Genomic DNA, 17,218 nt, shown 5'->3' with positions numbered 1-17,218 from the left:
AAAGTCAACAAATATGAAGTGAGTGGGATTGGAAGAGAGGTATTACATGATCCTAAACACTCCAGCTGTTCAAGCTGTAAAAAATTCAGAATTTTAATAATGTCTTCATTGATGAAATAAATATTAAGATGATTTCTACCTACTTTTTTTTTTTTTTTTTTTTTTTTTTTAACAGGGTATCATATTCTGGAGCAACACAGCTTTTGAGAAGCACTGAATCAGAATGGCTTGGGTTGGAAGGGATCATCAAGTTTCAACCTCTCTGCCACAGGCAGGGTTGCCAGCTGCTGGATCAAGTAGTAGATAAGATTGCCCAGGGCTCCATCCAACATGGCCTTAAACACCTACTCACCAGACCACTTCTAGATAAAGTGGCATTTGCCAAAAAAAAAAAAAAAAAAAAGTGAAGGTGAAAATTCAGCCACAAAATTGCACCTCCATTCAAAATCATGCTGGCTAGCTTTGACAGGCCACAGTAGATAAAAGGTTACATGAAGTTTTTACAAAAATCTAAGATGCAGAATGCAGAACTGGACAAGATAACACAAGTGGCCATTTACGTCTCAGGCTGGAGGAGGTGCCCAAGCTTTCTGTCAGTGTCTGACAGTAGCAATGAGCACACTGGGCAAGGTGCACTCAGGTCAAAGAACTGCTCAGCACAGGAGTTAGTAGCTGACTGACAGAGCTTTAAACTAGACTTGAAGGGGGAAAGAAATAAAATCAGGCACGCAAGAGATAAACTATAGGATAGAGTGCCAAAACGTGAAGGACAGCACGCTATGAGAACGTTCAGTCTGTTCCATGAGGTGCCAGGTAAAATGAACATTTGAAATGTTTCTACATCAATACACACAGCATGAAGAAAAAGCAAGGGGACCTAGAAGCCTTGGCTCAGTCCCAGAACTGCAATATCATTGTGATAAGCTGTAGTGGAAATACTAAGTGATGGCTTGAACCAGTGATTGAGCACCTGGTGGCAAGGCAGGGCTAACCTAAGGGCACTCAGGTGCATGCAATGTACCTGAGTGACCAGAAGGGGTGGAGCCTGGATCCACCCCATCCCAGACCTCAATTAAGGGTTGGCATTGGAAGCAAGGGTATCTTGCTGGAGATTACTGCCTACCTGAGGCTTTCTTCAGGTAAGTAGCTTCTTTCCTTTATTTCTATGCCCAGGGCTGTTCCACTTGAGCAAACCCTCACTTGTTGAAGCTATGCCCTTGCTGTTTTGCTGTGCTTTCCATCATGTTACATAAGCAAAACTTGGTGGGAAGTCTAGGCCTTCAGCAGGGACAGGCAGGGGGTGCTATGTGTGGTAGGGGGGTTGGCCTATCAGTAGAAATCATCAGTTGTGTGCCTCAGTAGCTAAAAAGCATAACTATATCCTGAGCTGTATCAGGCCCAGCACTGCCAGCTGCAACTTGCTACCAGCAAGTGAAGTTATTTTGATTCTAGCTGAGCCAACTCTTTGGCTGCTGGTAAACTTACAAGCAGGGAGCAGTCTTTCTTAGCAGTATAATCTTACCATCAGCCTTTAAACAATTTCCTATGCTTCCTGATCTAAATGGCTTTGTGATTAGTTAAGGCCTCTGAAAACAACCTTGGTTGTGGAGGGGCTAAAGAAGATGTAAAGTGGAGAGCCCTGAAAACATCTGTTTAACCTTGATAAAATGGCATACTTGTTTCCATGTAATTGCTTATCTCCCAGACAAAATCTTTCAGTTTCTGTTTTGCTCCAACCACGAGTGGAGACCTCCAGAGGGTGAAAGTCCTCCATAGTCTTGTCCTTTCCTCCTTTGCAGTAACAAAGATGTCTGTGGATTAATCAGTTTGTACAGCTGTTGTCACTGATATGTACACTGCTCAAATTCACTCTTACACAGGACTCTTCTCCCATGTGCACAGGCAGAACAACTCATGTTTTTTAATCTCTCTGAGGAAATGCTGCAGCCTGTGCACTTATGGATTGTTTACAAATTCTGTACAGCTTTATTTTCCCCAAGAAATCAAAAGCTGGGAGCTTACTTTATTAGAAATGCTTATTCTTTCTCACTTAGTATGAGAACTCCTTAGAAAACCAGTCGAAGAAGAGCCTAACTAAATATTCAGACTTAACTCCACTCATTTCCCAGGTAGAAAATATGAAGATATTTTAAATACTGCCATTCTCAAATCATAATGTTTGTTTTTTGAAAGCCACACATTCTCATCAGGCTATATTTCTGGTGTTCTCCTATCTGTTATTTTAAGAATGTGTCCATATTTGAGATGAGAAGTACATCCATGCTTATTATTTTAGTTCTTCCTTGCAGGAGCACTCCCCTGCTGCTTCTCTCTTAGTCACTTTTTGCACTTTGTGTGGGATGAGACCTCCTTATCCACGGCATGTGAAGGCAGAACAGCATCAACCTTCTGTCTCCCCACTCTAGACTGAGAATTACAGGTAAAGTAAGAAGAAAGATGCTATTGTCTCTTGACAGACTGAAGTAAAAATAAGTGAACTTTAATTATTTTATTAAATGGATGTCAAAATAGTATAACTTCTTTACAAGCACAATGATGTGCTTGAAGTAATTTCCCATTTTTCAGGAAGAAGTTCTCAGTAGCATGAGATTAAAGGAAGCAATGATTCTGTTCCTGAGTCTGTCACATCCACTGTGAGTGGCAGAGTAGGTGTTCCAGACATGGAAGTTAAAGCAGACTTACTTGAGGAATAATATTGGCCTTCATTAATTACTTTGAAGCTTACTGTCAAGAAGCGGTATTTAAAGAAAACTTGCTCCCCAGGCAGCTAGTGTTAATACTGCTTAAAGATTCTGTTGGAGATAACTGATTTTTGTTTCTTGCTGGAAAATATTTTTTAATGCTGGAGTGGTCAAACAAAAAGTTTCGTAGGGCTGCTAGAGCAGTCATGGGCTTGTCTGGGAGGAAAGAGTAACTGACAGTGGAATTTTTAAGCTGTTAGTTCAGTTTCTGTCCTGTTTGATGTCACAAGGAGGAATCAGGAGACACCCATGAATTCAAGAGTACCCAGGTTGAGTCCAGGAGTGAATCCTGTATTGCCAAATCTGCCACTGCAGCAACACTGACTCATATTTTTAATCAATTCCTCAGGAAGGCCAAATGTCTGAGGCAGAAACCTAGATACTTCTTTGGTAACTGAGAGCAAGGCATAAGCCTGCTCTCATCCAATCTCATAAGCAGGATTTTCTGAAGGGAAGAAGTACGGTGAGATTGGACCTTAAGGCACTTGTAGCCTCTGAGTGAGCCACTGAACAGCAAAAGCTGCCTGCTACCATTCCTGAACTACAGGGAAATGGTTATTCAGTTCCCTACAGTTGGAAAAGAAGGGTGCTGTGGGTATTTTAACCTACTAATGTCCAACTGTATAACTTTCTGATTCAAAAGGCAGGGCTATTACTCCCTAGCCCATACTCCCCTCTCTATAACTGACAGGACAGGCTTCTGCATAGGAGTATGCCCTGTCACAGAGTATGCTACATCTGATCTATGAAAAAAGTAATTTCACCCTCTAGGATGTCAATCCTATGTTCTAAACCAGTACTGAAAGAATAAGAGCTTAGATGACTGTTATATTTTGACAAGCTGTCAACTCTTCAAACCTGCCAATTCACCTGTGATCTCCACAAAAACTCTTCTAGCAATGCAACAGAATTGGAACCTGTCACCACTATTAATAACAATCACGAATACCACAAACTGACAGATACTGGAGAAGTTCAGTTAAACAGGAGCAGAGAGCTCCTTAACCATGTTACATTACCAAATAGTTCTTCTGGCCTCAAGGACCACCACAACAGTGTCAGCTTGGCTCCTGCTGCCAAACCCTGCAGGCTCTTTCAGCTCCTGCAGTCCTGCTGGATGAGTCCATGCACCAGTGCTGCCCTCCCAGCCTAACGGCCTAGCACTAATCTGCCAACATCATAGATGCAACTCAGCAAAAGCTCTCCTGTTTCAAGCCTCACCTCTAATGTCTTGGGTTAGGCAAGCAGTGAAGTGTCCTTGTTCAACATGGAAGTTAGACAACCACAGAGGATGAAATGGGTCTAAGTAGGTCAAGTGCCAGAATGAGGTCTGAGCTGAGAAGTCCAAGACAAATGTTTTTCTGAGGGCTCCACAGCTGCTGCACAACAGTTGGCCCTAAACAGCATGCTTCAGTTCTGGCTTCTGGCACAGAAAGTGCTGCTCATGGACTTTGAACAGCTACCCACAAAATGGAGTGCCAGGACACAGAGTTTCAGCATGAATGCACAAGAAAGGCCATACGAGGTCTGTTCTAGTCTAGCTGGGCTCTTTCCTTTTATTCCAGTGAGTGCAAAGAAAGTTTCAGTCAACTATGTTTGAGTTGCATGATTTACATGAGCTGAAATTAAACTTCATAACAGGATGCCAAAGACTTTTACTGAAGTGATATGTTTATAAAGGGGTAAAAAAAAAAAAAAAAAAAAAAAGACTCCTTTCCTTAATGTTATTACTTAGAAGCCCTAATACGTTAAGAATCCTGTCTTCCTCATTGTATTTTTGCCCAGGAACTTCTTGTTTATGATAAAAAGTTATACAGGAAAATATACCATTTTGTAGTTGAAATACATAGTCCTACATAATACTTTCTTATTCAAGAATATCATTTAGGTATATATCATCTTGTGTAGAAGATGACAGGCTGGCATTCGATCTTCCACTGTTAACTGTAAAACCATTTCTGGAGTAATTCACACAACCGGAGATGTGTGAAAAGGAGCTCTCAGAGAGCGCCTGTTGCTACCTGCCGATATCTAATCTTTAAGAAAGGGATTCTACCCTCGGCAATAGAACGTTCAAACGTAGAAGGCTGGCAACTGTATCATAAATACTAAGATATAAATAGGTTCAATCACTCAGACTACCAGTCCAATAACAGTCCAGCCAAGTTCTGTGTTTTACTCCTAAGCCATTTACCATCAAATTCCCAGATATTTATCACTTTACAACTATGAAGTTTGTACTGTCTTTGCTTTTGCACTGGCTTGGTGGTTGTGACCTGCAAGGTTTTAGCAAGTATTCCAGCACGCTTGTCATTGGTTACTACCACATATACAGATCTCCCATTCGCTTTCATACTCTCAACCACTGTGGTTTTCTCTCCTAAAGGATGTAGGGGTTTCAGACCTATGTGGTATAATCAAGCTTTTCCAAAAATATTTGAGACTGTGTGCTACAGCCACTTGATTTATAGAAAGTAACTGGTCATGCTGGATAGGTCCCTAGGCTGCCTGAGATAGTGGGTAGCAACTCTGCCCATGGCATGAAGTTGTAACTCAGTGATCTTTGAGGTCCCCTCCAACCATTCTGTGAGAATTAATTCTAATCAGATTTTATTAAAAATTGATAGTTTACAGGAAAAAACACACACACAGAACCTCAATAAACTTTTGTAGGTCGTTGAGCCAAGTAACTGTTCAACAAAGCAATGTACAAATCTGTTTGACTTCCTGTAAATAAGTAAGTGGGAGTGAATGCATCCAATTCTGGTGACACAAGACTGGCAGCTTTAGGTTACAGTGTGCTTGCTGAAGCCAGCCAAGCAATCAAGAGAAAAATCAATAAATCACCAGCAGGGATTAGTCAGGATGTCGTACCCTGCCTGTGCTAGACTGCTGTGCCTTAACGCGGAGTTTTTTCTCTTGCATTTGAGCACCGAGAAACCAAACGCATCTGAGGGATCTGAGGTGAAACTGGGAGAAGCTGGAACTGGACAACACCTTTGTTTACTTCACGTGAGGGGCTGACGAAATAGCTCCGTGGTACAGCTCACACGGTTATTCAGAACATAACCACCGCTAATTTTGATTTGGGGCAGCTCAAATTTGATCTCAGCGGATCAAAGTAAGGGCGCGGAACTAATGTATTGTCATGCTAAGTTTGCGGACTGCACTCTCTATTCCTAATATCCGCTCATCTTTCCCATGCAAGTTACTTAACACCGTTTTTGCAATGTGATCTCGGGCGAAGCCAAGCTCCCCGTGGCACCCAGCCCAGCAGCGGCAGTGACGGCAGGGGGACCTTACACTGCCCACAGTTACTCAAGGAAACTTTCAGAACTCACACAAAGCGTACCGAGGGAAGCCCGGCTCACCACCAGCAGCCCCCCACAATTTACGTCCCCTCAATTTTACCTGCAGGACAAAGCGTCAGGATTCACAGCTGCAACCTCTGCCTGTGAGGTCGGGCTCCCGCCGCCGGGACCGCCTCAGACAGCCGCTCCGGGAGGAGACCCGCTTCCCTGCCCACCGCGTTACCGGGAGGAGGCGACCCACCGGGCACAGCCCCTGCGGGCGCACCTGGCGCCGCACCGCTGTCATTACAAAGCCGACCCCCGGGCGCCCAGCGCGCCGACTCACCTGAGCTTGAGCCGCGCCGGTGGGTGCCCGCACGGGCGCCCCGGTGCTGCACGCCCGGCACTGCGCCGCCCCGAGCGCCCCCCGCAGGAGCGCGGGACCTCCGCGCCGCCCCCACGCCGCCGCCATGCGGCCCGCGACACTCGGGGGGGGAACCGGCACGGCCACCGCGACACCGCCTGCCGTCACGTGGGGAGGAGCGGCGGCCAATCAGAGAGGCCGCAGAGGCGGCGCTGCACGCTGGGAACTGTAGTCCGGTCCCCTGGGGCGGGCGGTGCACAGTGAGGTGCCCGGAGGCCGAGGTCCAGCCGGCCCACGCCGGGGCAGGGTCCCAGCTGTCGCGCGGGAGCCCCGAATCCCGCACTAGCGAGGGCAAAGCCTGCACCGACCGCTTTGTCGTCTGTTTGTCCCCGCCCTTGCCCTGACCCTTCACGCAATGCACGTGTGCAGCCCCGAGGCCTGCAGGCCATGCGGGGCCTCCCTGGGCGAGGCTGTGTAACGTGCTGATGGAAGGGCTCGCACAGCGGGTGCTCCAACAAGTCCCCACAGTGACAGGCTGAGGACCAGAAATGCTGTTATCAGCAGTAGAATGTTTCCTGTGAAAGCAAAGACTTCCTCTTCAATCTCTGTTTTACAAGAGTGTTTGGAGGTCATGACTGTATGATAGTCATAAGACTGAACTTTTATGTCTCTCTTTATGAGACATTCCAACAAACCAAGGAAAACCAACTAACATTTTGGTTTCCCAGCACTCTCCCCTCCACTCGCACCGTTACACAAGAATGGGGTCTTAGGAAGAAGTGCCCTGTGGCCCACCATCCCGGTACGTACCAGCTGCCTGTGCTCTCACATGACCAGACTGAAGGTGAAGTTGTTCTGAACTTGTCTCATACCTGAAAGGAGGACAACACAGTTCCCCAAAAGTTTTCCCTCATTCTATCGGCTACGCTTTTGAAAGACACGTTTCCATACATAATTTCTTTGCTCTGAGCACTGAAATGTTGCAGCTCTCTGTATTGCTGTAGCTGGTGAGAGTACAACTTATACTTACGCACCATGCTGCTTCTGAGATAAATCTCCTTGTTTAAATCATGTCATTTTCCATTACCAGTTTATGTCAGGGGTATTTGCACTGGCTACAAAAACATAAAGAATTCCTTGTTGAGATGTGGATGAGAAATCCTGCTTTCAGTAACCACAGCCTTAATCATTTAGCATTTGACCTGCAATACCTGATATGTGAATGACTAGGCTCTATAATTGCTTTTGTCAGCTATTATTTCAAGGTGTAGTTATATGTATTATTACTGATTCATATCCTTAGTGAGGTTGTACTTAAATCCTTACACTTTAGCAAAATGCCTTCTTATGTCTAATTTAGTCTTTAGCATTCAGACTTTGTTCAGTCTATAGATTGAGTGTAATCTGATAGGAAGATCTCAAGGTTTAATGCAATATTATTTTCTTTTTTAAATCTGAAGCCATTTGAAAACAAATACGGATTTGAATGATATGTGATGTGGCCAAATATTATCTTGAAACCATTCTCATCAGTATGGGATTTTCGAGGTATTTTCGAGGGAACACACACAAATTGAGACAGTGGAGAGGATAACAAGGTAAATGCTGATTTTATTTATGATTTTCAAAAGATGCAGAAGCAAGCTTGATGGTTACATTTACATTACATATGTGAAGGGTTACCTTTTCCTGTAGAGAAGAAATAACTGTAATTAGAGTTTAAATGAACAGCAAGTGATAATGATAATTAAGGCTGAAATACAGAAAGGAATTTAGCTTTCTACTAAATGCAGTAATTGTTTAAGTGAATATTTCAATTGCAAAAAAAAAAAAAAGAAAAGAAAAAGAAAAAAAGAAATATAAAGTGCGTAAAGATCAAAATTAGTTACAACTTGAGAAAGGGACCAAAAATTATATATTGTTCAACTATCATTTAAAAAATCCACAGGATTCTCCCTTAATTATTCTTATCTTCAGTGAAGGGACTGGTTCTAGAGTTATTTTATTTAAATACTGTATTAAGCTTGACTTACATCTGTAGTCCAATAAATACAATGAAGATGTACATATTAGGAAAGTTAAAAGTGAAGTGTCTTTGTATACGTGAAGTCTCATATATTTTGGGTTTTATTATGTGTAAGTATAGGCATTTCTCATTAAACAAGCATAAAATCAGCTTTTACACCTCCAAAGGCAACAACTCACTCTCAGAAGTTGCTACTGTTGAGAAAAAGCTTGTCTAGAATTTAAAAAAGAAAAACAAAACAGCAGCATAAATGTGAGGAATATCTGTGTAAGAGATAATTCCATTCTACTGGAATTTACTGGAACACAGTCTTATCATATGTTGTGAAGAGTGAAAGTTCTTGCACATCTGAGACAGCAGCTGGAGGTTGACTTTCTTTGCCTCTCGCAGCAGCTCTCTGAAGAACTAGTAGTCAGTGAAAAATTAAAGACTTGAGATTTATGTATTTAAGCTGAGGTGCTGTGCAGTGTGATGCCCTTGCATTGTAACCAAAGCTGTGTGTGACATTCCATTGCAGCAAAATAATACTTATCTACATTTAACTGGAAAAAGCACTGGCACTTTAGTGAAGCTCAAGATGTTTGTTCAAGGCAGTTTTAGGATCCACAGAGACTCTTGCCGCTAGGCTTTCAGTTGTCTTCCGTATGTCATGCAGATTTTCATTTATGTTTGGTACAGAGTAATTCCACAGTCCAACTTCTCAAGACTGCAATTTCCTGCCCTTACCACTGCTGCTTTCTTGTCTGACTTTCATGGAGCCTAGATTACAGAAGTCTACTCCGCTGTGTACTTCAAGATTTTGCTGAATTCATGCTTAACATGCTTAACACCTCCCCATTCTAATTCAGCACAGTTGCACAGAGCTTTTCTCAAGACACTGCAGTGTGCCACTCACAATAGTCAGTGTGCTGTCCAAGAAGCATCACACCTACATTGGCAATCAAAGGACAGAGTCCAGTACATAAATACCAGTGTTCTGTGTGTATCTCAGAGTTTATCTCAGAACAATACAAAAATATGAGGTACTGGACTACTCTGGTGTTTCAGACAAGAATAAATTTTTAAATGCTTTTTAATAATGAGATAATAATAGAAAGGTAAAGGAGAAAGCACACTATGTGAGCAGATAGACCTGTTACACTGAATCATGATTGCCTTGTTAACCAAACTAAGCACCCACTGAGAGTTGTTTCTCAACACCTTATGAAACTTTGGGTTACAGGGCAAAGTGCAAAATGTGAACTCGTCCTCACGTGTGGCTGGAACACAGCCAGGTCTTGTACTGCGGCTACAGAAAGGACAGAATACAGAAATCCTTGTCTAGGATGAGATGAGGGAAAACCTGCATATCTGATTTCCTGGTATTTGAGCAGGAAATAACTTCTAGAAATTGAAAAAACACTCTCATTGTTTTGCCTGTTTCATGCAAAAGCAGAGCATCGCCAGTCTTGGCATCTATTATTAATAAGCAACGTAGGTCCTCCTTTAAAGAAACTACTGCTGGAGGTTCACTGTTAAACATAAAGGCATATGTGTAGAACTGACTTAAAACATAACATTAATTTCATAACATTTTTCAATTCAAAGAACACCATTGCACTTGTATCTGCAGTTGAGAAATCCTAGGTAGTTGATAAAGCAAAAGACTGAGTTGTAGCTTGCTTTCCTCTTTCCACTCCTCCTTCTGTATTTTCTTTGATGTCTTCCAATTTTTCTGCTTACAATAATAATAATAATATATGTTAATTTAATGCTGCTAAACTCAGAAAGATGAAAATGTTGGCATTCTCTGTTTGAGAAAGTATATAGTCTACAATGGCAGTAGAATATCAAGGAATCCAACTGATTGTTCAAAATAAAGCTAAGTTTACACTTACTCATCAGTACTTCTGCATAGCTACACTACAGAAAGGGAAGTAAGAAATACATAAAAAGAAGGTTGTGATATACAGTAGAAAAGGGGGAAAAGAAAAGGAGGAAAACAAGGGAAGGAAACAGAGGAAGAGAAAAAAGGGAGAAAGGGAGGGAGGTATGGCAGGAAGGGGAAATATTATTTGCTGTGAGCTTAAACTTTTCATTTCTGTACAGCTTTTTCTTTCTCTTTTGACTTCTTTCCTTTAAATGAAATAGTATTGTCAAGCCTTTAGAATGGCACAATTGAAGAACAGTGGCACTATTAGCATTCCTGTTTTATATCTACAAGTTCTGTGAAAGACAACTGCTGTGCTTTTTTTTATCTGGAGCAAAATTGCACAGTTTTACTCTTTACATAAGATTGCTTGTAAGCAGGTCATTTAAGGGCTGACCACAACAACTTTGCTTATCTAATTGGATGCTTATCATGTTTATGTCCTGTGAAAATGTAAAAAGAATAAGCGTAGTGATGTAGAACAGCCCCACCAAATAAGATTGATACGGATATAATCAAAGGAAAGATTAGGCAATTCCCTTTCTCAGCTTAACTTAGTGGGAGCTGATTCTACCCCCATTAGCTCTACCATTTATCCAGTATCATTGCTGTCTTACTCTTTTAGATTTCATCCCTGTGTTTGGAACAGCAATCGATTTCATAGAATCATAGAATGGCCTGAGTTGAAAAGGACCTCAAAGATCATCTAGTTTCAACCCCCCTTCCATGGGTAGGGTCGCCAACCACCAGACCAGGCTGCCCAGAGCCACATCCAGCCTGGCCTTGAATGCCTCCAGGGATGGGGCATCCACAACCTCCTTGGGCAACCTGTTCCAGTGTGTCACCACCCTCTGTGTGAAAAACTTCCTCCTAATATCTAACCTAAACCTCCCCCATCTTTTAGCCTCCCCTAGTTTAAAACCATTCCCCCTTGTCCTATCACTATCCACCCTTGTAAACAGCCATTCCCTCTCCTGTTTATGCGCTCCCTTCAATTTATTTGGCTTGGCATATGATCTTATGATATATGATAGATATTTCCCACAACATTTGCATCAATTAAGAAAGTTCGGTAGTGTCAACAAAGAACCCTTTTTGACATCCCAACAAGAGCATAGACCTTCAAGACTTTTTGTGTGTGTGTGTGTGTGCTGGAAATGTTTGATGCAACTTGAAAATCACTTCTAGATAGTGATGTATACCTTCCTTGCAACTTTCACACCAATAGCCAGAGTCCTAGTCTACCTAGGAAAGGATTTACTTTTTGGTTATTTCTTGGCCTACTTTGTTAGACAAGTGAAATTCCAGTCTCTTAAGCATAACCTCAAAGCAAGTTAAAATGTAACAGACAACATTCTCAGAAAGTTAATTTGTATTGAATGATCTTTATCAAATTATAAAGTTAGAGCAAAATAAAAGCAATTAGAAGCAACATCAGGGCATCTTTGTGGGCTGTTGGCATTATTATTTTGTGGAAGTTTATATCAAAGGCTATATTTTTACAGATGCTGCATTTCCCTATTTAACATCCCAGAGATATTTCTGTCATTTCACATCCCCCAGACACTATAGTTCTGTTCAGATACTGTAAATCACAAAAAAGAACTGTGGCTAAGCAAACAGAATCTCACTGAATATTTCCCTCTTACATCTCTGGCTATAATTGTGTAAAAGAAAGACAGGAAGGATCTGTTTGCAGACTCTCTCCTTTGATCTCCCCTTCCCAATGTTTTCTGTAAGCTGTATTTCCAAAAATATTCAAAATGTAACAGTGTATTGAGAAAGCTTTCCTTCAGTTTTCAAACAGAGGGTAATTACCTTTTTATGCATTGTTTAGTCACATAGATGAAGGAAGAGTGCGCTTGAGATGCTGTCTCCAGGGGAGAAGAGAATTCTGCTCTTCTCGTTTCTGCCACTCACCTTCACATCAGTGACTACAAATAGTCTATTAGGTTACAAAAAATCAAGCCCTGGAGAGCTAGCTGTCCAAACAATAGCACTCAATCTAACCTCAGAGAAACCATCAGACCAGAAGTTGCAAAATTTACAACTACTATGCCTACTATATTTGAGACTTGATAGGCTGTATTGTTGGTAGTACCTGCTCTTCTAAAGCTTTTCAGCCATCCTGGTAATTGCTCAGACCTTGTGACTGGCTATCCACTGAGTCTCTGAAACGGTCTGCTGTGGAGAAATGAGAATGAGTTTATTCCACAGGAAAAATGCATTTAAAGCATTCTATTGGCTTTGTATTTCTTTGTAACTAGTGATTCATTAGGCTCTCAGCCCTAGAAATTTTGTCTCCTGATCCAGTTATTTCAGCTTCAAACTCTCTGACTGTAAAACTACAAAAGAAGGAAAATTAATTATAAAACAAAACATGAAAGTGGAATAGGCTAGTTTGATACTGACTTGAGTGTTCCAGCTTTGTTTGCTGGAAAGACTGTCCTCTTAGACAGTGGAATGCCTTTTTGGTTGTTGTTATTTTATTAAGCTTGGCAGCTTTGCCTGTTTTCGCAATCTGGGAACTTATCTCCAATATCAGCTCAGCTCTTTTGGCAGCATCAATTTGAGTCAAAGAGGTTTTGTGTTGTTGCTATTTACAAGTTTGTTTCTTCTTCTGATCAAAGAAAATACCTTTATCTTGAGTAAGTCTTCTTTTTCCAAGTGGCATCCAAAATGCTTGGCAATACCCTGCTGTCAGCCTGCATCTTATACTCATATGATACTCGTGAAGAAGGCTGAGCACTTTTGCTAAATGCAGCGTGGCAAAAAAAAAAAAAAAAAAAAAAAAAAAAAAGGGGAGAAAAAGGAGAAATGAGTGAGGACAAAGCAGAAAATGTGGGACTAAGACATTAGATTTTAGTATTTGCCTTAGATTTTATGTAAAGCTGAAAATGGCACCTACATTCAAGAAGCCACACAACCTTCAGACTTGAGTGACTCTAACATTCTAGAAGGATTTTGCATTTTTCAGTTAAAATGTGTAATTGTTCCATAAGATTCCAGCATACTTTAACAAGAAAGTCTTTCTCCACTTAATTGCATCTCTTTCTGCAGTACAACACAGTCCCTTTTGAAAAACAGATCACTTTAAACAGGCATGGAAGAGGTGAAGGAAAGACCATCAGTTTGACGGTTCAGAGGGACAAAAGGATGCAGTTACTGCCTTGTTGTTTCATGTGTCCATTGCTGGGAATCAACACCCTATTAGATTAATGTTGTTTTCCTCTATTTTCTTTGCTTCCTGTTCTGAAATTTAATATCACAATGACAGGCTATTGTGCTCCACAGCCAATCCCTATATTAAAGTTGCAAAATCAAATACTTAGGGAAAAAAGTAGCCCTAGTTTTGACATCCATCTTTGCACACTCTTTGTTCATTCCCTGACATAAGTGTCCTCAATGTTTAGTTGCTTTCTTATATTTTCCATTCCCTTAAATTCCTCTCTCAGCTTCTGCTCACCTGTTCTACTGTCCTTTTCTAGCCTTTGTTTCTAATCTCTTCTTTACATTGCAAACCTCCCTTCTGCCAACTGTGCATCTGAAATTGGTGAGTGAGAGAAACATATTTACACATGAGAATTTATCAAAGTGGGAATAGATGCTCAGGGTTATGGGAATGGGGGGAAAGGTTGTTCCCCCCAAAAACAAACAAACAAACAAAAAAACTCAAGACAACAAAAACAAAACACCACCACTGCTATAAAGAAAAACAGACAAACAAACAAAAAAAAAACAGCCACAAACAAAAAATACTAACAATGTGTCACTTGCAGCCTTTGTTAGAAAGTTTGCTATCTGAAATATCAGATTTTCATGTATTTCAAAAGTTACAGCCTCTAATTGCAGTACTGAAGTGTCCCTCTAATGTCACCTGAACAAGTGATGTGACTTCATACATAGTTTTTCTCTTGTGTGCAACCCTGCCTTCAGGAAGGATTATTTACAACCTCATTACCTGTAATTTCAGAAGGCTGCACTCTCTACGTTAATTACAACCTGGACACAATTTGGCTCTTCCTATACCTTTCTTTGGCTACAATATACACACTCATCCTGAGACAGTAAAGTGGGAAAGATGAAAGGGGGGTCTGTAACATCGCTTGGCTTTACTAACTCAAAGAAATTAGCATCACGTAATTTAACCCTTCTTGCTAACTCAGGAGGAATTTATTGCTCAGCTTAGGGAATTCGTTTCTTAGTTTAACCTCTTGTTATCTCAAGGGGAACTTATTGCTTAACCTTTGCTAGCCCAAAATACGCTCCCAACAGACAGCCGTCTCTAGTCAGCAGAAAGGGCCCCTGAGAACGTGGCAAGGATAGGCAGAATTAGAGATTGCTGAGGTATGCAGGACGGGAGAAGAGCCCAAAACTGGGACAAAGGTCGAAAGGACATGGTGAGGAAGACGTCTGACTTCATCCCGGGATGACCACCAGAGGGGGAGGAAGACGTCGGGCCTTCATCCAATGGATGCTGCTGCGCATGCGCTGGGGAGGGGGACAGTATGTAAATGAACTCCCGGAAAGGTGATGAATATGTTAGTGAGTCTTAGGTAACACTCCTGAATATGTATGGATTGACTTATAAATGTAACGGGAGCTCACTTTCCGGCGTGCAAGTTAGGAGGAGCGATCCCCCTTGCACCCGGCGTGTGGTGCAGTGCTGAAATAAAGACGTACCTGCTCTTATAACCTTACGTGGGTTAGAGAGTTTGATTCCGCAAATCAATCCCAGTAACAGCTAATAACTTTGTAGCCACAAAAATCAATAACTAAACAAAGTAACTTTCTTTTGTGGTTCTTACTCCCTCCATTTTTGAAGGAGACTTGATTTGATGAGTCTGATTAAATCCTCATATTTAATTATAGTAACCTAATTTATTTTACATTTACTCACTGATGAGAGCTTCATTATACACTTCTACTTTGAACTTTGGCAAAGTTACAGAGAACAGGAAACTTGCATAGTTCAGATTCCCTCTCCAGTAAAGAACTTTGAATTAGAGGTGACTCAAACTCTGCCTCGTTTGTTGGCAGTCCAGAGTAAGTCCTTTTTCAGTTTACATATCTTAAGGCTTAAAAAGCAGCATGTGGTGTCAGCAAGGTTTCCAGGGGATGACTCTACTCTTTTCATGTTAAATACAATAACTATACTGTACAATGCAGCAGGGCAAGGACCCTGTTAAGCTGAAGATAACAGGGCAGATAAAATCACATCGTACATAGCCTGGATCTGCAGTGGTGCCAGCTCAGATCAAGAGAGGCATAGAGATAGTGCAACAGCATTTGCATCCTAACAGAGATCATCTGTGTGAGTGCAGCAAAGCACTGATAAAATTGTTCTGCTTCTGGAGTTACTGCTTTATGTCTAGCATAGAAACATTAGCTCTGTGTTTATATGCACCATTGATGTGGTTTTGGAAGGAATGACGAGATAGTTGAAACAAAGACTTGCTAATAAAAGCCCTCAAGGACATGAAATAGGAATGTCTCTTCACCTTTACTGCTGATGTGCTGGGGCTTAACCCTGCAGGCAGCTCAGCACCACACAGCCATTCACTCTCTCTCCCCAAGTGTATGGGAGAGAGAACTGGGAAAAAAGATAGAATTTGTAGGTTAATATTTAAAAAATCTACTAAGATAGAAAAGGAGACGAGAAATAATAGTTTTTTTTTTTTTTTTCCAAAACAAGTGGTGCACAGCACAATTGCTCACAACTTGCTGACTAATGCCCACCAGTCCCCAGGCTGAGGCTGTCCTCTCAGCCAAATCCCCACAGCATTATTTTTTTTTCATGTGATGTCATATGCTATGGAACATCACTTTGACCAGTTTAGGTCAACTGTCCTGGTTCTGTCCCCTCCCAACTGATTGTGCCCTCTCATCCCCCTCACTGGCAGGGCAATATGAGAAGCTGAAAACTGATACATCATTGGCTCTGTGCAACAGCAATCAGCAACAACTAAAACATTGGTATGTTATCAACATTGTTTTTTTGCTGACACCAAAACATAGCATCATACCAGCTACTGAGGAAAATCAATTCTGTCCCAGCTCTAATCAGGATATTATTGCAGTTTGGTATCTGGGATCCTGCAGGCCCCAGCCCACAGTGCAGCTGCAACAGCTGTCCACTTATTAACTGTGCCAATGTTTCATTTATTTTTCTCTGAAGGGTAAGGAAGAAGTAAAGCTGCAATAAAACTGACACAGCACATGGGTGTAAAAACCTTTTATCTGTCACAGACACCAATGCGCATCCTAACACCTAACAGCTCCAACAACTGATTGAGTGTAGGGTAGAGAACAGATTGCAGGTGTTTGAACTCCTAATTTCCTGCATTAGGAAAATGACCTAATCATTGCTTTGCAGTTTGCACCTGCTCTCATAAATCAGCCTGGGGGTCTACAAACCTGTGGGTTTGTATTTGCCATTGTATTCGTATTTTGGCACATTCTGGAAAGACAGGGAATAACCACTTTGGTTGGTAGTGGAAGTACACAAAACCTGCGGGTAAATGGAAGAATACAAGTGAGCACACAGAAACACCTACTAAAATCCTATCAATTGAAAATCATACTGAAGAACTCATGGTAATACACTTTTCTGTGAAGAGGTGAATGTCCACAGAGGCCCACATCCACACCAGAGGAGACAATACCTCTCCTGAAGAACTTAGTTCTGACTTGACAAGATGTGTAGTGAGAAACTAGCCAATGAAGTTGGGAAGAGATAAAAAATAAATTAAAAAAATAATAATAAAAAAGAGCCCTGCAGGTCTTGGTGCCAGTTCTTGAATTTTCACCCAGTAGGAGTGGCTCCACTTTCTGTAAATTGTTAACTAACTGTGGGTCACAACAAAG

General features: G+C 41.5%; 1 protein-coding gene and 1 long non-coding RNA gene across 6 annotated transcripts in view; both read right to left on the bottom strand.

Annotated features, from left to right (window-relative positions):
• Nucleotides 1-6,561, bottom strand: part of MOCS1 (molybdenum cofactor synthesis 1) — a 33,892-nt gene extending 27,331 nt beyond the window's left edge. For 3 of the 4 annotated variants that reach the window (XM_031594288.2, XM_090135191.1, XM_031594298.2), the window contains exon 1: nucleotides 6,399-6,561. In XM_031594288.2, the coding sequence (XP_031450148.2) occupies nucleotides 6,399-6,524 (126 nt within the window). In that variant the 5' untranslated portion in view covers nucleotides 6,525-6,561. Of the gene's footprint in view, nucleotides 1-6,173; nucleotides 6,364-6,398 lie in introns of those variants that run through there. The other variant, XM_090135192.1, reaches the window with a different exon arrangement.
• A 2,122-nt stretch (nucleotides 6,562-8,683) lies between these two features.
• Nucleotides 8,684-13,437, bottom strand: LOC149918919 (uncharacterized). 2 transcript variants are annotated; one of them, XR_016464656.1, is made up of 4 exons: nucleotides 13,260-13,437; nucleotides 12,989-13,105; nucleotides 12,453-12,535; nucleotides 8,684-10,159 (listed from the first exon to the last, which is right to left on the bottom strand). It is a non-coding gene; the product is annotated as an uncharacterized LOC149918919 (long non-coding RNA). The 2 variants fall into 2 exon arrangements; XR_016464657.1 differs by having other exon boundaries at nucleotides 8,684-10,156.
• Nucleotides 13,438-17,218: the final 3,781 nt, after the last annotated feature.

The sequence above is a fragment of the Phasianus colchicus genome, chromosome 2 (genome assembly GCF_987193195.1).
Source record: "Phasianus colchicus chromosome 2, bPhaCol1.hap1.1, whole genome shotgun sequence".
Classification (NCBI taxonomy): domain Eukaryota; kingdom Metazoa; phylum Chordata; class Aves; order Galliformes; family Phasianidae; genus Phasianus; species Phasianus colchicus.
The sequence above is the reverse complement of the archived record's forward strand: the minus strand, read 5'-3'. Positions and strand labels throughout refer to the sequence as shown.